Genomic DNA, 23,164 nt, shown 5'->3' on the forward strand with positions numbered 1-23,164 from the left:
CCAAACAAAACTCTAGCTCACAGTGGAGACAAGCCATAGTCATATGAGCTTCCTTGACTTACCAGTTGTTGCCTATAGGCACTGACATTCGTAAGTGATCATTAATGAGAACGTGATTCATATTTGGCTACATGATTGAAGCACCGTTTTGGTGTGACCTTTTCATGGAGTCATTTTTCTCATGTGTAATAATATTTAAAGGATGATTTCAGAATATGTGTAATATACATTCTTGGATTGAAAATGCACAATAGAGGGGCTTGAGCTCAGGGGACTTCACTTATCGAGTTCTCAGCTAGGGACATGGCTGAGATGACACTAGGGTCTGGTTTTACAGGATGACTAAGGCACTAAGATGCTCTCCGGTAGGAAGTTTGCAATGGCCACAGGAAGGACAGCAGGAGGCTGATGAGGCTTCAGGGAAGATAATCTACACCTAGGGAGCTGAGTTCCGTGCCATCAAATTTCCCTCACTTTTCTGTTTTGTTTTGTTTCTTTTAAATGTTAACCAGTCTCAACTGTGATGAGGGAAAGCAAGGAAAGTTTGTGATCCATGCTTGGCTCTGAGTTTCATGAGGCATCAAGCAGATTCCAAGAGACAGGGGTGTTAAAGGGTAACTTCAGCCTGTCTGTTGCTATATTTGGATGATGAAATTCAGCCAAAAGAGCCTGAAAGACTCAACAGTAAGCAATCTGTTTCTTATCTAGGAGCTTATCTGTAACCAAGCAACTGAATCTCAGCTATTCACATCACCTCAACCTCTAGCCAATCAGAGGCTATGAGCTGCCAGAATCTTTCCATAAAGGCAAATGCTGACTGGGGTCATCAGGTTATTTAGTATCTCTTCCTCTTCCACTGACCTTACCTGCCAACTCACTCTACAGATTTTTTAAAAGAAACTTTTAATCCAGAGTCCTCCAATGATCTTGAGACTCACAGTGAATGGCATCACAAGAGGAAAAAAAAAGGGTGGGAGAACAAAGCTCGGGACGCTGAACAGACATGAGATCATGCCCATTAATTTCCTACAGGAGGTTTTAGAGGAAATGCTTCATTTCAAATTCCAAGCATGTGATGTGTACTCAAACCTCACACATGCTTTTATTGCCTACTCATTATTAATTGGACAAAGGAGGCTGAGGAAGGAAGAAGCAAGTATGGTGGAAACAAGTCAAACTGAATGGAAATGGAAGTAAAGTGTTTCTGAAGCTACAAGGTGTCCCTGTAAAAAGGCTTTTGATTATCCACTGTGCACGTGGTCATCTAAGTAAGATGGTAAAAAACCCCACAAGTAACGGGCTGATAATTTTCAATTTAGGCTGAAATCTTCTATTGAACAAAATTATAGATTCATTCAAGTACATGTTTTAGCAGGCATACGGGTAGCCCCCATCAAAAGGCTCTGCGCGTTCTTCAGTGTGTGAAAGACATGACCGGGGATGCTAGTGTCCCCATTCCAGTCTCTGACGGTTTCAGTCCCCCAGGAGAAGTGATGCGTCTCAAAATCCTATGCCGTGGGAACACTGGTGGCGTAGATCTCATGGAGTGCACAGACTGAAGAAGGCATGAGGCACTTGGGTCCAGGAGGATGTTTTCATTCACTAGAGGCAAACTATCCTGAGGGATTTTGTGGATGTATAAACAATGCCATCTACAATACTAACTGAGAAGGGACAGGTGAGACAGCTCGGTGGATAAAGGTACTTGATGGCCTGACTTTAACCCTCGGACCTCACATGGTAGGAGAGAACTAACTCTCACTAGGTTATCTTTTGGATCTACATAGGCATGCCATGGCACATGTGTTCCCTGCCCCATAAATAAAAAAAATGTAAGATGCTATTTGAGGAGGAATGATTTTAGCTCTACTCCATTTTCTATAAAAGTATTTTAAGAGCAGAATTTATTTATTTTTCTTCCTCAAACCTAATCTTAAGAAGAATAAATGAAAGAAAAAAAAATGAGCAACCAAAAACATATATATTTCACATAATGTATCACAATGATTCATTCTTGTATTTTCTTAGAAATGATATTCAAGCTTTTTAAAACCAAACAAATATTTTAAAAATCCTACTTACCAGAAATACTGCTATAGATATTCCAACTAGAAAGCCCGCTATCACATCCGACCAATGATTTCGATATTCTGCTACTCTGTTGAGTCCAGTAAGAAAGGCCAAACACATTAATCCCAAGCATAGAACAGGCTTAGCAAGTCTGGTGCCTTTGGCTTTGATAGTGTTCGTAATGTACATCTGAAATAGCAAATAAAACAAGACTTTTCACAAAGGCATTTTCTTGGTCTACACATGAAATACATTATGTATACATTACAAAAATACAGTTAACATCTATATATGACTGTGTAGTTTTAATCATTGACTAGAGTTTGTGATTCTTGTATTTTTTTAAAAAAATGGTTATTTGCTATTTGGCTACTTAACTCAGGCTGGTTTCCAGCTCCCTACATAATATTATAGGTGTGTGCCACCATACCTATAATGAAGTTTGTGGTGATGATTTCTTAAATGTGGAATTTAAGAGTGCCAATTATTTAACTTTACTTATCAATCATGGCCATTTTTCACCAATTTTATTTTATCTTTTTAATTGCTTTTATTGAGCTATATATATTTCTCCTCTCCACTCCCCTGCTACTCTCTCCCATGGTCCCCATGCTCCCGACTTACTCAGGAGATCTTATCTTTTTTCTACTATTCATGTAGATTAGATCCATGTATGTCTCTCTTTGTTGTCTAGGTTCTCTGGGATTGTAAATTGTAGGCTGGCCATTTCTTACTAATTACCATTTAAAAAAATTGTGTGTGTGTGTGTGTCCACATGATTGCCAGAGTGTCCCGGATGGAACACAGCCCCTTGACCTGGAGTTACAAGAAGTTGTGAACTGTAGGATGTGGGTGCTGAGAACCAACTCAGTTCTTGTGTAAGAGTGGGGTGTGTTCTTCACTGCAAAACCGTCTCTTCAGTCCTATAAGAACCAATTCTTATGCCGTATCATCAGTTACCTGGGAATATGAGCACAGCCATTCCAAGTGTTCTCCTTCCTTCCACCCCGAAAACATTTTATCACACTTTTGTTTCAGCTGAATTTACATATTAGGTAACTCATAACATTACTGTTACAAGGGGTAAATTGATGATTTATTGATGTTTTCTTTTGTATATTCTGTATGGATAGGATTCATCCTTGGTGAAACCAAAATTATATATAACTAGAAAACTTAAATGGATCTTTCTAGCAAATTGATGGTACTGTGAAGATGGTAGTCCAGACAATGAAGAGTCAAGGCTAGTTTTTATATTGTTGCCTGGAAACATGAGATAAATGCCAATAAAGAACACACGGTGTCAACTGGTTGTGCTGACGGAAATATATCCACATTGTGAGCCAGCATGCCCAAGAATAATTTGGTTCTTCTCCCAATATCACTTATTCTATTGCTTCATTGCTTATAACTTAAGTCACAAATCATTCTGTTAGCAAACCTGTTGACTCCAAGTGTATAGTGACAATACTCATGTCAACAATATAGAGAGTGTGAAAGAGGCAGGTTGGAAAGTACACCTAGGCGGCACGGTGTTACTGATAACACACTCAGGAAAATACTTATAGAAGATATAATCTGTATATTATATGTATAATGTTAATTGTTATCTTGAATTAGATAGAAATATATTTACTTATGAGAGTAGACTAAAAGAGCTGTATCTAAGCTTTTAGTTCATGATGACCATTTTAGAATACTATGATATCCAACAATTATCTTTTTTTCTTAAGACTTTATCTCATTAAATCTTTAAAATCCTATAAAGTGAATACCACTATTAACTTCGTTATATAAATTTAAAAAATGGATGAAGATCAAGCTTACTGTAGACCACACAACTTTATTTTGGGGGTGGCACCATTGGCAAAGAAGAAATGGACCTTTTTTTGCTTGTTTGTTTTTGTTTTTTCAAGACAGGGTTTCTCTGTAGCTTTGAAACCTGTCCTGGAACTACCTTGTAGACCAAGCTGGCCTCGAACTCATAGAGATCTGCCTGCCTCTGCCTCCCAAATACTGGGATTAAAGGCGTGTGCCACCACCACCTGGTGAAGAAATGGAACTTTAAACAAAGAACTTTAGGCATTTCCTGATCATAAGGGATTTAGCAGGTCTTCCTTGCATTTCTTTTTCTTCTCTGAGTTCCTCTGGGGAGAAAATGGCCAAAAGACTTAAACAAAGTTTCAGAAAATGCAAGAAAGCAGGAAGCAAACATGAAAGAATGATGCCACCATAGCATTCTTTTTTAAATTAATTAATTTATTTATTAAAAATTTTCACCTTCTCCCCACCTCCCTTTTCCCTCCCCCTCCCCACCGCCCCATCCGTCTCTAGTTTTAAGAGCAGTCAGGGTTCCCTGCCCTGTGGGAAGTCCAAGGTCCTCCCCCCTCCATCCAGGTCTATATAGGTGAGCATCCAAACAAACCAGGTTCCCACAAAGTCAGTCCATGCAGTAGAATAAAAACCCAGTGACATTGTCCTTGGCTTCTCAGTAAGCCTTCATTGCCAGCCACATTCAGAGTGTCCATTTTGATCACATGCTCCAACACTCCCAGTTCAGCTGGCCTTGGTGAGCTCCCATTAGATCAGTCCCACCATCTCAGTGGGTGGACGCACCCCTCATGATCCTGACTTCCTTCATGTTCTCCCTCCTTCTGCTCCTCATACTATAGCATTCTAAGAGTAACAAAATGCCTGCTCCATTATTAGGGATGGAAAAGATGAAGTACAAAATCTCTACAGAATCTCTGTGGATTTGATAAATACTTGACATCATTCCCCAAGGGACAACTCAGTTACAACTTAACTCTTTACTTGGTCAGTTCATTTGGTCCAAATAAATTATTGACTTGGGCTTGAGCTGTTTCAAGTTTAGTGATGACTCTTTCCTTAATTACCCTACTTACTCTGGAAGGCTCACAAGAAGCCCCAAATAGTCTGTCCAGTTTGCGAACTAATGAAACATGCTTCTATTAGAAAGAATTCAAGCTTGATTTTTTTTTCTTCTATTACACCCATGTTAATGTCCAAACCTCGAATGGAGTGTGAGAGGTCACAGGATTGTAGACCTATGAGAATTACAAAAGCTAGCAAGAATTTTATAAGCCATAAATATAGCAATAAGGTTAATCATAGCAATGCTTTATAAAGTACACATATTCTTGAAGTATAATCACCACGAATATAACAAAAGGAAAACTAGAGAATTTTTTATTTGAACTTGGCAACTCTCTAGTAATTTATGACACGAGCCTTTTAAACAGTCTATTTGTTTTATCCTTGCAGAAAGTCTTTTAAAGCTAATCTGCAGAAGGGGAAATAATAGCATAATGATCTAACGAGGAAGCTAGATACAGGACGGTAATTGATTACTTCTGCTTTCTTTGTTTCTAATTCACTTATGAAACCATCTAGGTTAACCAGATGTCAAAATGTAGCTAAAATAAACACAAACAGAAGGTGGGTGTGATTTGAGCAGAATTTTGTTCCCTCTATCCTCAAGGGTCTGTGGATGCTAAAAGCTTACAGCCAACTCATTTAGCTGTGTTATCCATCCTTATTCACCCATTCCATGCAAGATGATGCAGAAGGCCAAAACTTATTATTTGATTCCTGCTAAGATCCTACTATACATTATTTCATGTTACTCTTTGCTTATTTAAATACATGCAAGACTTAATAGATACACTGAAATCTTTGATAACTGGTTTACTTTTACTAAAGGGTAACTACAATGTCCTATTATTCTGTAATGTGTGTTGTCTAACTTGTTATAGCAAACACCAATCCTTTAGTCATCATAAAATATAGTACTTGTAAAAGAACCCTGTTATAGCCAATATGCTTAATTTTTAAGCACCTACTATATGCCCAAGGCTGTATTTAATTTCTCCAATGAGGAAATATTCAAGATTTGATCCTGAAGGATGAGCATGGTTGTCCATGCCAGCAGAAACTGAACTAGCCTAGATGTAGGAGATAACCTAGGTAACCCAGCCATGTGCTTTCAAAGTATTTTGCTCATTTTCTTGGAACTCTTGCCATGGTGACTGGATCTTATTTGTTTTATTTGTTCCCCTCACTATAGAGGAGACATAGAAATGAAGCCTGGTCTTTCACTCTAAACTCTATGCTTGGCACTTGGCCTGACTTGCAGAGAACTGTTAGGAAAACGAGACTTAATACAGAGAAGATTGAGTGAGGGATAGCTACGGGGGAGAGCAGAGTATTTGTGACACTTGTCACCTTGTAGAAAAATGTATATACTGCCATGCTTCTCTCTTTTATAATATTCCGTTAGAATAGAACCTTTGCTCATTCACTGCTCTATCTGAAATGCTTAGAAGCTTTTTCACACAATAGGCATTCAAAACGTACCGCATGATGGAAGCATGAAAGGCATAGTTGGGCAAAGAGGGAATTTTGAACTCGTATTACCTGAAATCGCTACGTGAAATTATCTTGACTATATATGTGTTTACTAACGTACTGTCTCTCTTTATTTATTGTCATGTATTTCCAGGAGCAAAATCTGCAATGGGTGACTACTAATTGTGATAAGAAGACTATGAACCGCAAACAGACATCTATGAATCTTCAGTTCCCTGTTGTTTCTTGTGACTATGGTTCTTACTCACATGAGACTTTGATGAAGCCATGGGTGGAAGGAACACAGATACACTCTGATAAGGCTAGGAAATGTGAAGGATTAACTTGCCACAAGTATGTCCTCAAGGTTGGGCCACCAGATGACAAGTTCATTTTAGCCCAGTGATACCCATATTTGACTTCTGAAGTAATACACTTGCTTTGTTCCAACTCACTGTGTTTGTGGTATTTCCTATGTCCAATAGAAAACAGCTATACTTCGGCAGTATCTCTTTAATGTATTAATTAATACTAAGATTTGTAGTGATGCTCCATGGAGTGAAGTAAGTATGTTGTAGTGATCAAAACATCTACATTGGAACCAGAAAAAAATGTGTTGGAGTTCCAACTCTGACACTTGCATAAGGCAAGTCATGATGGTTTGAACAAGAATGGCCCCTATGGCTCATATATTTCAATGGTTGGTATCCAGTTAGTAAAATTGTTGTGGAAACATTAGAAGGTGTGGTCTTGTTGGAGGCAATGTGTCAGTGGGCATAGGTGATGAAGGTTTCAAAAGCCCATGCCATTCCCAGTTAGCTTTCTCTGCCTCATGTTTGTGGATCAAGATGCAAACTCTTAACTACTGCTCCGGCATCAAGCCTGAGTGTCTGCTGTCAGGTTCTTACTCGTGACGATTCTGGATTCTAAATAATATGAAACTGTACATCACAAATAAACTCCTTCTTCTATGAGATTCCTAGGTCCAAATGAGAAGCAGAAGGAAAGAGAACGTGAGCAAGGAAGGCAAGATCAGAGGGAACCTTCATCCTACGATGGATGGCGATACAGACGGAGACCCACATTGGAGCACTGGACTGAGCCCCCCAAGGTCCAAATGAGGAGCAGAAGGAGGAAGAACATGAAAAAGGAAATCAGGACCGCGAGGGGTGCGATCACCCACTGATACAAGGGGACTGACCTAATGAGAGTTCACCAAGGCCAGTTGACTGGGACTGAACGAGCAGAGCACGTGATCCAGCCAGATTCTCTGAATGAGGCCGGATTCTCTGAAAGTGGCTGGTCCGGACTCTTTCTGAAAAGCCATTGACAATGACACTGGGACTTGTTTCCTCTGCATATACTGGATTTCTGGGATCCAGTCTGTTTGGATGCTCACCTTCCTGGACCTGGAGGGAAGGGGGAGGAGCTTGAACTACCCACAGGGTGGGAGACCCTGACTGCTCTTGGGGATGGAGAGGGAGGAGGGGAGAGAGTGGGGGGAGTGGAAGGGGGGTTGGGAGGAGGGGCAGAAATGGAGACTTTTGTATTTTAATAAACTTTGAGAAAAAAAAGAGTTAGAACCTAAAAAAAAAAAAAAGAGAGAGAGAGACTAGGCTCCCACAAGGCCAGTCCATGCAGTACAATCAAAACTCAGTGCCATTGTCCTTGGCTTCTCAGTTAGCCCTCAATGTCAGCCACATTCAGAGAGTTCAGTTTGATCACATGCTCCATCACTCCCAGTCCAGCTGGCCTTGGTGAGCTCCCATTAGATCAGTCCCACTGTCTCAGTGGGGGGACGCACCCCTCGCGGTCCTGACTTCCTTGATCTTGTTCTCCCTGCTTCTGCTCCTCATTTGGACCTTGGGGAGCTCAGTCCAGTCCTCTAAAGTGGGTTTCTGTCTCACCATTTCACTAAAATCAGGAACAAGGCTGTCCACTCTCTCCATACTTCTTGTGTAGCTCAGGCTTCTTATTAACTAGCTCTTACATCTTAAATTAACCCATTGCTATTACTGGTAAGGTTCTGGGGCAAGTGTCTTTCTCCTTCAACAGCTACATGGCATCTCCCTGACTCTGCCTTCTTTCTCCTCTATTTCTGCTGGGAATTTCCACCTTGCCCTATTCTATTCTGCCATAGGCCCAAAGCAGATTCTTTATTGATCAGTGGTAATAAAACATACTTATAGCATACAGAGGGGAATCCCACATCAAGTCAGAGATATTTTTGCCATATTGTTTGAAAGTAAAGATATTAGGAGCCCCAAGAAATAAAGTCCCTTTTAACTCTGCCCTCCTATGTCTCATCCCCCTTTGTTTCACCTGAAAGAAACCATAGAAATCAAAATTCCTACTTTGAAAGATGGAGCATAAGAGCTAGAAAGAGGAGTCATACCTCCTGTACTGGGATTCACTTGGTCCATCTAAACTCTCAAACAATGAGCATCTTTCCATCTTCAACACATCTTCTTCAAGTCCATGTTCCTAATCTTAGCAACCCATCATCTACTGCTATGCTATTTCCTGTGAGCGTATTTTCTAATCATGTATGTCCTTATAAATAAAAAATGTTTCCTGGTGGTGGAAAGAGAAAATATTCTATGAAGTCATCATGATCCTGTCTTTGAATGGCAGAAGGAACACATATAATTCAGACTATGTTGGAAAATAAAGATTACCCCCATAACCTACATCCTTACTACCTCTGGTTCCAGTGGCAAATATCTTATCAGTTACTAAGCTTCTTATATCAGGGACATATTAAGGTAGGTGTTCTACCAATTCAATCCAGAAATAAAGTATAAATCCCTCTATTTTCTCTTATTCAAGGATAACTTTCCTCTGAGATGTGGTCTAATTTAAAGGTACTCATTGTTGGGTCCAGGGGGGACGCGCAAAGATGAGAGCACCACCGAGTCTAATAAACCAGAAGCAAACTTTATTCCAGAAACCAGATCCTAGGAAAACCAGAAGCAAACTTAAAAATAAAAAATAAAAATAAAACACCGCGGGGCACAGAAGCTTATCAGCTAGCTGAGACCACAGCCAGAAGTGGTGTTTGTTAGGCTGTGGCAAATGGCTGGTTTTTGAACCTACTTTTTATAGCAGGGGCACCAGTCATTATCCCTGAACAAAAGAATTTTACAACCTTGCCCCTGACCCTTGGGTTGGTCAGCGGAGACCCTAGGGAGGGGAGTGAGTGTTAATGTCAAGGAGGAATTTGGAATTAACTGGTTCCTGGGCTGAGAATTTAGGAGGAAAAACCTTTCACACTGCTTCCAGGTAAATCTTCAGATACTGGCTGCCATACTATATAACCTCCATCATCAGAGCTCATTAATTAAACCTTTGTATTTATCCACTGTCTCCTGGTACCTCTGGGTGTAAACTGAGGTCATGCCTCTCCTCTGGTGGTGCCAGTTTCCCATAACAGAGACAGTGTCTGACCCAGAGGTCACATATCTCTGTCTCCTAAAGGTTAAACTCAGTTTACATCTACTGTTTATTAAGGAGGGTCAGGACACTACCCTCAGTTTACAGGGAGATGCTCTGGCCTTGTAATAAAACAGTCAGTTGTAAATAGCTAACGTGATGGAGATTTCCCAGGCATCCGAGAAAGTAATCCCTGTGAAGATTGATCTGTGATCTGCTGAGAAAGTTGTTGATAGTTTACTTAGGTTTACAGCTTTATGTGTCCTTTTTCCTACATCCTAAACTTCTACCTTCTAATCTTTAGTGTCTATATTTCTATTTCTATATTTTTATTCTTGTCTTCAGACCCTTCACTCATATACATAAGCAAACGCACAAGATAGTCATTCAGTATTTTTTCCTGCTCTGGTTTTTCAGAACCCCAGCCCTTACCCTAAGTGAGCCGTTCCTTCTCTCCCAAGTACTAATTATCCTCCGCACTCTCCCTCCTACTGGCTTAAGTAAAACCCTCAGATTTCCTAGTTTTGCTTCAGCTATTCCCAAATTAGATTTGAGACTTAGAAATTCTTATTCTCTGGGAAACCCTGCCTTATTCAGTTATGAACTAAGCATAAGTTTTTTTTTTTTTTCCCTCTGATTTACACCGAATTCTCCTTTAAGGACTGCCCTTCACTAAATCCGATAAGGAACCTGTAGATACTTCAGCTAATGACTTCTTCAGCTGTGACTGGAGGAACTACAGAATCAAATCTTTTCTTCTACTTGATTTAATTAAATTAAGTCTAATTGAATTAAACTGATCTCAAAACTATTGCCTGATTAGGCTATCAGGCTATATTTAGGTATGTTCAGAACTAATTGGGTATGCAAACTTACATTTTACACTCTGGATTCTATGAAATCTAAATGTGGATCAAATATTTCAGATGAAGACTCGGTATCTGAATTAAGATGTTAAATTTGTGCTGGATTTAGAAAACTAAAAAAGGAATAAAAGGCACATCTAATTAAATTTTTATTGATACATGTTGAATGATGATTTTTTAGATATACTGGCAAATGTTTTCAAAATATCACAATTTTGCTTCTTTAAATGTGACTACTAGAAAATTGAAAAGTCATAGTTCACTTTATGTTTTATGTGTGCATGTGGTAGCATTTGTGTTTATATGTGTTTACATAGTATATGCGCACATGGGAGTATACATCAGGTGTCTTCCTCAGTCTTTCTCCACTACAGGTCTTGAGACATAGCTAACCCTGGAACTCACCTATTAGTCTAGGCTGGCTAGTCAGCCAGCCTCAGGCATCCTCCAACCTCCACATTCCAGCACTGGAATTACAGATGTATGGGCTTTTTGCCTAGGTGCCAAGACTTGAACCCTGGTCCTGATGCTGTGCAACAAGCACTCAATTATCAACTGAAATATCTCTTCAACCCCTCACAGTATGTTTCTATTAGACAGGGCTGACCTATCAAAAAACACCATAATTTAAGGGAAAAGGGAAAAAAAAGAGCTTTGAATTCTTTTAGATTACATCCATTCATCATTATCTACTGTTACTGTATTTTTTATTTATTTATTGCATTGGTTGGCACTAGCTACATACTAAATCCGAAGTCACTCTTCACACCACCTTTGTTTTGCCTTTGTATCTTGTACAATATTAATATGTGCACTTTTCAGATAATCCACACTCTGCTAAATGGTACTGTGGGATTATTTGAATACGCTAACAAACAAACACAGTCTGCTTTCTCACATACCAATTATCAGAACAGTTTCTAAAACTTTTACTTCATTAAAGTTAATGAACTGTTTTATATTTTATGAGTTTAACAAGCTGGATAAAGTCCATCTGCCACTGATTAACTTTTTAACCTTAGACAAATTATTAACCTTCTCTGAGCTTTGCTGGATAAATGATAAGTGAAAATGGCAATGCCGTTTATAGGACTTAGTAGTGACCACGTAAATAAGGTTTTTATTATTATCATGAGCAAATGAAAACTCTTATTTACTTAGAGACTAGAATGAAGGATTAAAATGATATGGTTATACTAAAATTACATAGGATAAATAATAAATTTAATGATCTGATGGGCAGGCAAGATGGCTCAGTAATAAAGGCATTTGTAATCAAGCTTGATGACCTGAATTTGACCCCTGGAACCCATATGATAAAAGGAGAGAACTTGCACTTGTAGTTCATGGCATAGAAGTTTGTGCACGCATATAAAATAAATAAATACATGTAATTTTTAAATGCCCAATTTACAGGCACAGCGGGCAAAGGATTTTATGATATTTGAGAAATCGAATGTTAGCATGCTTTATTCTTTAATAACCTCAAATGGACATCTAATAAAGATTACATCATCTCAAAGACAGGATTTATCCTGCCTTTGATGTCCTTGAATGGGTAACATTAGAGAGTCTCAAATGTGAAGTAAGTAACAAGCACCTCAGTGTTCAGGACCAGCTGGTACATGCAGTTTCAATTAGAATATGCTCAGTAACTCAGCTGCCCCCAGCACAATAGGTGATTGATGGCCTAGCTGTAAACAACAGCCCCTTCATCATGGCCTTAGCCACCTTATCCCTGAAGTGCAGCAATGGCTGATTTCACATGGAGACCATTTCTCCCTTGTGTACTACACACATAGCTCTTCACCCATCAGATGGGACAACAGGAAAACTTTGAAAATACTTCTGTCCTCTCTGAAATTAATATCACGTGCGCTCCTCTTGTACACACTTGTTTTCCTTGCACTGCACAGTAAGCAAGGTAAATTTTGCATTAATACAGCCTGCTCTCTTGTTTATGTTCCTTATAGAAGAAGTAAACAAGCTGCGACTTTTGAGGGGTTACCAGGAAATAAAATATGTTTGACAGCTGTGGTTTCAATAGCTCTGTCATCTCCAAGATTTAGAAGTATCTCAGTCGGAAGTAAGGAACTAAACTGGCATGCAAATGGCCAATTTGAACATTTTAAATCCGACAAAGAAATGCACAGTAGAGTGTTCGGATAATCTGAGGGATTTACTTTGGCTTAGCTTACAGGCAAACAAAGAAAGTAAAATCCCTATAAAGCTGTTAAAGATGTCTATAAAATTTAAGTTGAATGTTAAAGACAAAGCTAGTAAATGTACATTTCAAGTGTCTCTAACCTACCCTTAAGGTTTTGCTCACAGTTATATCTTTAGGAGCTTGTAAAGTTAAGGAAAAAAATTATAATTATTAACGATGTGAAATTCTATTTATATGATATTTTTGATGTATATATGTATGTAGTATATGTGTAAAGGTTTGGGTATTTTTCTGTGTGTGTGTGTACATGTGCTTGCAGGCGTACATATATGTAGAGACTTATGGTCAATACTTTATGACTTTCTTGATCACTCTTCACTCTGGTTTCTTTTGGGGGGCAGGGGTTTCGAGACAGGGTTTCAAGACAGTGTTTCTTTGTGTGGTTTTGGTGCCTGTCCTGGAAGTAGCTCTTGTAAATCAGGCTGGCCTCAAACTCACAAAGATCCACCTGCTTCTGCCTCTTGAGCACTGGGATTAAAGACATGGACCACCACCACCCAGCTCCACTCTGTTTTTGAGACACGGTATCTCATTGAATCTGCTGCTCACTGATTGAACAGACTGTCTTTCCAATGAGCTCTAGGGATCTGCTCATGTCTGCTTAAGCTTCGTGGCATATATTTCTTCCACTGAATCTCCTCTGTTGCTCCCAATATATGTGACCTATGAAAGAACTACAATACATAATATATTATTTATATAACCTACATAATCAGAAAATTCTATTTACAAGTAGATTTTAAATTTTGAGATATTGGTCTAAATTATATAATAATACGAAAAAACATAAATGATAACCTGAAAAGACAAATGTTATATTGTAATAAGAAAAATGTATGTCATGAAGCACAAGTGTGCAGACACTGTCAGTGTGAATGTTGGTGCACAAGTGGTATCTTGAGTCTTCCCAATGGCTCCTGCCCCCAACTGAGCAGCAGGGGACACAGGGCTATGCTACAGGGCCTGCAGAAAACTTGAACTTTGAAATTACCAAATAAACAGAGCAAATATTTAGGAGCTTGTACTGATGATCTTGTCTTTTTATGTTTAAATAGGATGTGTGCTTTGTGTATGCCCATAAGTGTGACCCAGGTGAAGGTCATAAGTGAAGAGCGAGGTGGGTGAGCACCATCACTCCTATTTCTGTTCTAGAACAAGCTCTGTAGAGTGAAGCCACCGGGCATACTAGTCCAGAACTCTCTATCCCATCCGGATGGATAATTGGGGTCAGTTACACCAAGAATTAAAACATTTGGTATCCCCATCCATGCATGCCATGGTAATCCCAAAATTGCTACTAAGAATACAAAATAGGTAATGGGTGGGTGAAATCATCATTTGAAGACTGAGCTGGGTGCAACAAATTGTCATCTCATGGTAACAATTTCTAACAACTGAGTTAAAGCAGCAGACTGTTCCTCTAGGACAGGGAGATGCTTATTTTGTCCTTCCCTGTAGCGTCCTCCCTTTGCACAAAGTTAGGAACACAGGAAGCACAGAAGGACACTGATATTCAATAAATACTTGAAAAAGCTGTCGAAGAAAAATTTGCATCTGGGTTGAGTTTTCACGAGAAGAAAAGAAATGTAGACAGAATTAATGAATTCCATCCATCCCACTTGCTGTCAATCCCTCCATCACTCCTCTATTCCCTCCCTCCCTTCTTCCCTCTCTCCCCTAGCCCTCCCTTCTTTTCTCATTTCTTATCCCCCTCCCTCCTCTTTGTCTGTATCCCTTTCCTTCTCCTTCTCTTCTGCTCTCTTATCCCTTCCTATGGGACATTCCTCTGTCCTAGACAATGAACCTGAGCTAGGCATATGGAGATGGCAAAGCCTGTCTTGCTGACCCAAAGAAGCTATTAGTGTAAGACAAAAGAGACAGATACATAAGCAGATTCGTTACTAGACAGACATAATGGCCAGCAGACAGCCTTGGCTAGATAGCAAGACCCTATATCAAACTCAAACAATTTTTTTCTATAAAATTAAACATTAAGAATAATTGAAGTATTCATCTGTTGTGAATTCTCTGTTCAGTTCAGTACCCCATTTTTTAATTGGGCTAATTAGAGTTTTAGTGTCTAGTTTCTTGAGTTCTTTGTATATTTTGGAGATCAGACCTTTGTCTGATGAGGGGTTTGTGAAGATCTTCTCCCAGTCGGAAGGTAGCCTTTGGTCTTACTGACAGTGTCCTTTGCTTTACAGAAGCTTCTCAGTTTCAGTAGGTCCCATTTATTCATTTCTTCTCTTATTGTCTGCGCTCCTGGGGTTCTGCTTAGGAACTGGTCTCCTGTGCCTATATCTTGTAGACTACTTCCCACTTTCTCTTCTATCAGGTTCAAAGTGGTCAGATTAATGTTGATGTCTTTACTCCATTTGGACCTGAGTTTTGTGCATGGTGATAGATATGGATCTATTTTCATTCTTCTACAGGTTGACATCCAGTTATGCCAGCACCATTTGTTAAAGATGCTTTCCTTCTTCCATTGTATACCTTTAGCTCCCTTGTCAAATATCAGGTGTTCATACGTTTGTGGGTTAATATCCGGGTCTTCTATTCGATTCCATAGGTCGACTTCTCTGTTGTTATGCCAATACCAAGCTGTTTTCAATACTGTTGCTTTGTAATAGAGTTTGAAGTCAGGGATGGTAATGCCTCCTGAAGTTCCTTTATTGTATAAGATTGTTTTGGCTATCCTGGGTTTTTTGTTTTTCCATATAAAATTGATTATTGTTCTCTCAAGGTCTGTGAAGAAGTTTGATGGAATTTTGATGGGAATTGCGTTGAATCTATAGATTGCTTTTGGTAGCATTGCCATTTTTACTATGTTGATTCTCCCAACCCAAGAGCAGGCGAGGTCTTTCCATTTTCTGGTATCCTCCTCAATTTCTTTCTTCAAGGACTTAAAGTTCTTGTCAAATAGGTCTTTCACTTCCTTAGTCAGAGTTATCCCAAGATATGTTATGCTATTTGTGGCTATGGTGAAAGGTGAAGTTTCTCTTATTTCCCTCCCTGCTTCTTTATCCTTTGTGTATAGGAGGGAAACTGATTTTTTGGAGTTGATCTTCGAATGGCCAAAAGGCACTTAAGGTCAAGCTCAACCTCCTTAGCGATCAGGGAAATGCAAATCAAAACAACTTTGAGATATCATCTTACACCTGTCAGAATAGCCAAACTCAAAAACACCAATGATAGCCTATGCTGGAGAGGATGTGGAATGAGGGGAACACTCATCCATTGTTGGTGGGAATGCAAATTTGTGCAGCCACTGTGGAAATCAGTGTGGCGGTTTCTCAGGAAACTGGGAGTAAACCTCCCTCAGGACCCAGCAATTCCTCTCTTGGGAATATACCCAAGAGATGCCCTATCATACTACAAAAGCATTTGTTCAACTATGTTCATAGCAGCACTATTTGTAATAGCCAGAACCTGGAAACAACCTAGGTGCCCCTCAATAGAAGAATGGTTAATAAAGGTGTGGAACATATATTCATTAGAGTTCTACTCAGCGGTAAAAAACAATGACATCTTGAATTTTGCATGCAAATGGATGGAAATAGAAAACGCTTTACTGAGTGAGGTAAGCCAGACCCAAAAAGAGGAATATGGTATGTATTCACTCATATGTGGATTCTAACCATAATTAAAGGTCTTTGAGCCTATTATTTGTGATCCTAGAGAAGCTAAATAAGAAGGTGAACCTGATGAAAATCATGTAGCTATCTGCCTGGAGATTGGAAATAGACAAGAGTCCCAGATCCTTCATCTGACGATGGATGGCGATACAGACGGAGACCCACATTGGAGCACCGGACTGAGCCCCCCATGGTCCAAATGAGGGGCAGAAGGAGGAAGAACATGAAAAAAACTCAGGACTGCGAGGGGTGCGATCACCGACTGATACAAGGGGACTGATCTAATGAGAGTTCACAAAGGCCAGTTGGACTGGGACTGAACGAGCATGTGATCCAACCAGATTCTCTGAATGTGGCCGGATTCTCTGAATGTGGCTGGCCTGGAGCCTTTCTGAAAAGCCACTGACAATGACACTGGGACTTGTTTCCTCTGCATATACTGGATTTTTGGGATCCAGTCTGTTCGGATACTCACCTTCTGGGACCTGGAAGGAGGGGGGAGGAACTTGAACTTCCCACAGGGCTGGAATCCCTGACTGTTCTTAGGGATGGAGAGGGAGGAGGAGGGGGAGGGGGGGAGTCGGAGGGTGTTGGGAGGAGGGGCGGAAATGGAAACTTTCATAATTTAATAAACTTTGAAAAAAAATAATAATTGAAGTATATGTCTTGGAGCATAAATGACAGAAATGATCCGCAGAAATCAGAAGTCACAGAGATCAATAAACTCTTTTAGGCCCTAAGTTTAAATATAATACCTGTCCTCACTGTGGGGGGGGACGGAGAGGGAGAGATTTTCAGGAGCAGCCATCCATTCAGAGGAGGAAAAGCTAAGCAAAACTTCTCCAGTGGGTTCTTTCTTTCTTTTTTTTACTATTTTTTTATTAATTTATAAAAGTTTCCACTTCCGCCCCTCCTCCAAATATCCTCCCATTCCCTCCACTCCCTCTCCTCCTCCCTCTCCAGCCCTAAGAGCAGTCAGTGTTTCCTGCCCTGTGGGAAGTTCAAGTTCCTCCCCCCTCCCTCCAGATCTAGGAAGATGAGCATCTTTCTTAACAAGAAGTTGAAAGATGAGGCTACAGGAGAAGTCGGGAAGGATTTCAGACAGAGGAAATCCCTTTGTAGAAAGAGTCATAAAGAGACAGTTACAAATTCATTTACCTTAAGGGCATGTCAGGTAATATAAATGAGCCCCACAGTTCAAACCCAGAAGCAGTCAACAGCAAAATCAACGAGCTCTCTGCCAAGGGACTCCAGCAATGTGCAGAGAAAATAGCCAAGGCTGAGCAGGCCAAGGAGACCAGCCCCTCCTTGTGGACAAAGCTGTCCTTAGTTCTTGCCAGTCAACACCAACACTCAAGGGAAAAGATGTCAGGGTTTCCATGTCACACACATCTCGAGGGTAAGTTGATGTGAGAGTTTTGATAAGAGATATTATCAATTTTCAAACTGTCTTAATAAGTACAATTTTAAAACGTGTTGTCTACTAGACAAACCTGTTAGTTGGACTTGGTATGCACCATTCATTCATCTCCTGAATGCATGAGGAGGGGAAACTCCCTGAAGGGCTTAGGATAAGTAATTCCAGATCATTTAATACATTCTGCAATGAATCCAGTCTCTAGGGAGGATGTACAGGTACCCCTTAAATCACCTTCCGGTGTTTCTCTAGTCTTACCAGTGAACTCATTCCCTGAAATCTAAGCTCATATCATGCTGAACTGCTTTCAGTTCACGCTGAGACTCCCATGCTCGCGCGCTCTCTCTCATTTCATCTCATCTCCTCACCTCTTGAATCAATTGATAGTGTCGCCCTGAATAGACATGATCAAATCGTAATCCGTGGAAACTTTAAATAGCACCTCATTTGGAAAAAGCATCTTTGCCTATGAAGTTTAGGAGGAGAGTCACCTGGCTTTTGGCTGGCCCTGTATCCTAGAGGAATTGTGTTTGAAAGAAAAGAATATGTAGAAAGAAGGAAAGAAGATGCAGGAACAGCTCCTGTGGGTGTGACTCTGTGGAGATAGGGTGATAGGGTGAGAATTAGGCTAGAAAAGCATTTACCACTTAATCTATTGGTAGCATTCAGTGTCTACCACCAACTCCCACTTGCCCCCAGTGCTGATCTCCCTCAGATCAAAGACAGAGTCTCTTGTCTGTGATGTCTCTGATCTCCTACATGCTCAACTGCTGTTTTTTTTTATTGACTAATAAATAAATGATTCAATGGCTTTTTCCGGTATTTGAAAGTTAACCAATTTGTACTTGTGTGGTTTTATTTTTTCAATTTTATTTATTATTATATGTGTGCATGTGCTTGCATGCACTTGGGCATGTGCATGTGTGCACATGTATGTGGGTATGTGTTCATGTACCATGGACAAGTTTCAGGAGTTGTTTCTTTCCTGGGCCATGTGTGTTCCAGGGGTTGAATTCAGGTCACCAGTGTTGGCAGCAAAGCACTTTTACCTATTGGGCCATCACACCAGCTCTAGTTAGATGAGCTACTGTATTCTAATATGTGGTATGATCATTGTAAATTGACATAAAAACAGAGTCATACAAAAGTCTATATAGTATGAGACCTTTTAGAAATATCAATTCAGACATCAAGATGACAGTAAAAATGATTTAAAAAGGCGATCAATAAAACAGAGGCAGAGATCCATAGCTAAGCCTGGACGGAGCTCCCTGAATCCAATCAAAGCGAAGGAGGAGCAATGATATGAACAAAAGGGTCAAGACTATGATGGGAAAACCCGTAGACACAGCTAACTCGAGCTAGTGGGAGCTCAATGACTCTGGACTGGCAGCTGGGGAACCTGCACAGGAATGAATTAGGCCCTCTGAATGTGGGTGATAGTTGTGTAACTAGGGCAGTGTATGGGGCCTCTGGCAGTGGGATCAGGATTTATTTCTAGTGTATGAACTGGCTTTTTGAAGCCCATTCCCTATGGAGGAATACCTTGCTCATTCTGAATTTGGCTGCTGTAGAGTTCAAAGTTGAGCTCTGAAGAAACCTGGGTACATGACCAAGAGAACCCAGAAAGTCAACCAGTATCAGGGACCAACCAGCCAGTATCTCTAAATTCAACTTGGATTCTTTGGGACACCTAGGCTGATGTGGGCATGAATCCTTCCCCAGGGAGGATCTGCAACTGTAAGACTGAAAATGATCTCAGGGAAAGTTAAAGAGATGAAGCTGTTTAGCAAGCAGATGTTGGGGGTTGTGCATCAACGCCAATGTGTATTGCCTTTACATCTCCTGGCTCTGATAGAATTGGCAGGAAAATGCAAGTGTTTGATTTATTTAAGGACCAGGAGCTATTTATTCAGAACCATTGATCCAGAGCTTCATGCAGGTACGGCCTCCTAAATCATGAGTATTTTCTTTTCTATATTAGCAGACTTTGAGATGATATATTAAAGGACTAAGTCAAAGCATCTATTTAAAACTCAGTGTTCCAAATAATAAGCACTTAATAGATGGTTGCAGTTGTTGGAGCCAATCAACATACTTTCTTATGTTTAGATTATATTCTTCCCATGATTAGCACTAAGGTAGCTCTAAAATAATGTTCTCCAGTCTTGGAGAGTGTATAATTTGCATGAGGTAAGAATATACAAACAGCTATAAAACAAGGCTAATCTTAAACCCGATTAAGTTCTAAATTATGCCGGCCTCTGCACATTATAATTTACTCAGAGGCATGCCATGAGAAGGATCCATCTCAAGTGCAGGAAATAAATGTTTGTGAAAACAAAACCTACCAGATGTACGCCTGGTCTTCATTATTACCACACACTCATCATCCTAAATGCTAGAAGGGTCTTATAAGCAGCAAGATCAAATTCCACACCACTATAGGGAAACCTAGGTAGGTGGATCATTCATGCGTGGTCAGTTTCAGTCTTCATTTTTCCCGATCAGGGCCAACAGGGAGATAAACAATCACAGTTGATTCTACACCTTGACTATGGAATCCTGTCACTCTTGACTCTCACTCTGAGTCTTCTCAGTAGAAAGCAGAAACAGTATAAATAATATTAAACCACATTGTGCCATTTTTCAGTCATCTGACTTATGTGAGTCTCTGAGTATGTAAATGGTTGTTCTCTGCCATCTTTGTGGTGATTAATCATGGAGTGCTATTAAGTGGAACGTTGCTTTAGGGTGAAATAATTCTTGTACTTCTTCCCGTGTTAATATATGTAAGTTTCAATTAGTACATTTTATTCTGTAATTGTGACTACACATTGTATTGTACCTGGAAGTTAATTCAAAGACTGCCCAGTCATCCATTTATTCCTGGCATGCAGACTCAGTTATTCAGATCTGTCTAGAAAGCAGGTTGGTAGAAAAGCTGGGAATCTTCCAAGTGCTTTGCAGGGACATTTAATGTCCCCAGGCCCCAGAGTGTTTCATTAAAATGGCAGGTTTGATAGAAGGCAAAGCACCAGTGCGTTTAACATGACAAAGATGAAGAGGGACGTGTGTACTTCAATTCTTCCAATCTAGGTGACTACTTAGAGTACTTAGTTATAGCTAAAACCAAGAAAAATTTTGAATACACAGTATAATATGTTCTATTGGATAAACACAAATTTCAGTTCATATGTGAAATAATATTTTTTCACATTTAAATATATTGTATTTTCATATAACCATAACATTCATTCAATTTTTTTTATTTAATACTTTGATTTCAAAATATTTTAAGTGGACGTTTTGTGTGTGCCATGACAAGAGACGAGTGTGTGTGTGTGTTTCTATTTGTGTGCCGGAGATCCACATTTCATGTCTTCCTCTATCATTCTCCTTCTCATTATTTTGAGGCAGCGTCTCCACCTTGCCAATTTGGCTAGACTGGCCATCCAGTGAGCTCCAGGGACCCTACTGCCTTTGCTACCACAAATGTGAGATTGCAGCTGACTTTGCTAATCCCTACCTGGTTACTGAGAACTGAACTCAGGTCTTCTTACTCTCTGAGTAATTTCCTGAACCCATTTTTACTTTTATATGTTCTTGATTTTAAAACTAAAAAATAAATAAACGATCAATAATCAATATCATCATCACACAACTATTATTTAAAAAGAGTTTTTATATAGAAGGGTTGTTAAACATGACTTTTTTAACATGTCAAATATAGGTATGCCATCAAATCCAGAAAGATTAGTTTCAATCAAGTTAGATAAATTTTCAAAGGGGTGCTTGTTATTGAGAGAGGTTATTATTTGCTTCATCATTTTTAGATTAGGAAACTTCTTTCATATACGCCTTCAAGATGGGAAGTAATTAGCTATAACCAAAACAAAAATCATCTGTATATGGCCTTCCACAGTGCCCTGGTAGACAGGCTGCTGGCACATAGTTTACATTCAGTTATTACAGTGGCTAACATGTAGGCGATACAGGCCTGATGGCAGCAGGGCAGGAAGAGACTGACTCATGGGAGGCAGTGGTACCAGAGTTGTACGGTCACAGCATCCCTCCTCTCATTTCTCTGTGGATTTATTCTTGCTGGCCTCTATCTAGGTCTTAGTGCTCCCTACTCATTCCTTGAGCCTCACATATCAACTTGTGTTTTGACAGCAGTTTGCCCAACTCAGCCTGCCTCATCCTCAATCATCTGTAATGCACAATGCTGACGAGAATATAAAGGTAAATTGCATCTTGTCAGAGTATGAAGACAATGGAAATATTGTAGGCTGAGGAAATCTGAAAGCAAGTGGATACGAGAGAGAGAGAAAGAGAGAGAGAGAGAGAGAGAGAGAGAGAGAGAGAGAGAGAGAGAATCATTATGCTTAGCAAATGGTAAAAATCTTCACCCAGAACAGAATTCACATGAACTGAAAAATGAGTTCCTAAAGAGGACAACGATGAAATAAGGGAGGTGCCCTAGTTAGTCCCAGTAGTCAGAACAAAATGCCAAAGATTAGATGAGTTAAGCAACAAAAAAACAGTTTTCACAGTCCAGGAATTTTGGAAGTCTAATGTATATGGTCAGGCTGTAGAAATGACAGGCACTGAATTAAAGTACAAAGACACTAAATTAAAGCAGGCATTACACTTGGTGTGGAGATGGTCAGAGTATTGCTACATCCTCTCCAGGTACAGAGAGACAGCAAGGGAGCATTCTGGTACCTCTTCTTATAAAGGCACTGATTCCATCCTGAAGGCCTATTTTCCTGACCTCATCTAATCTTAATCACCTCCAAAGACTCCATATGGAAACATCATCATGTTGTTGGTTATAACAACAATGTAGGAATGAGGAATAGGAGAGAAGAGAGAGGACACAGTTCAACCTATATTGTAGGATTTTTTTTAAGCCTTAACTAAAACAAAAATAGCCTCGGATGCATCACATGAGATTGTGAGGGGGCGATAAGGGGCAGCTACAGAAAGTTTCTATGCATACAGGAATGTACCTAGAGCTCATGCTACTCCAGGTACCTAGTGTAGTGTAGATGGGTGGGGAAAAGTTATATGAAGAATCTTATTTTAACGAGCACCTAGAACTGTCAAGGGCAGCAATACAAAAGCACAGAATTAAAGCAGTAGG

General features: G+C 39.8%; 1 protein-coding gene across 1 annotated transcript in view; it reads right to left on the reverse strand.

Annotated features, from left to right (window-relative positions):
* Positions 1–23,164, reverse strand: part of Plppr5 (phospholipid phosphatase related 5) — a 109,646-nt gene that overhangs the window by 23,116 nt on the left and 63,366 nt on the right. Inside the window, exon 4 of the mRNA XM_048456953.3 lies at positions 2,083–2,259. Within this exon, the coding sequence (XP_048312910.3) occupies positions 2,083–2,259 (177 nt within the window). The remainder of the gene's footprint in view (positions 1–2,082; positions 2,260–23,164) is intronic.

Source organism: Myodes glareolus, chromosome 17, assembly GCF_982192425.1.
Source record: "Myodes glareolus chromosome 17, mMyoGla1.1, whole genome shotgun sequence".
Lineage (NCBI taxonomy): Eukaryota > Metazoa > Chordata > Mammalia > Rodentia > Cricetidae > Myodes > Myodes glareolus.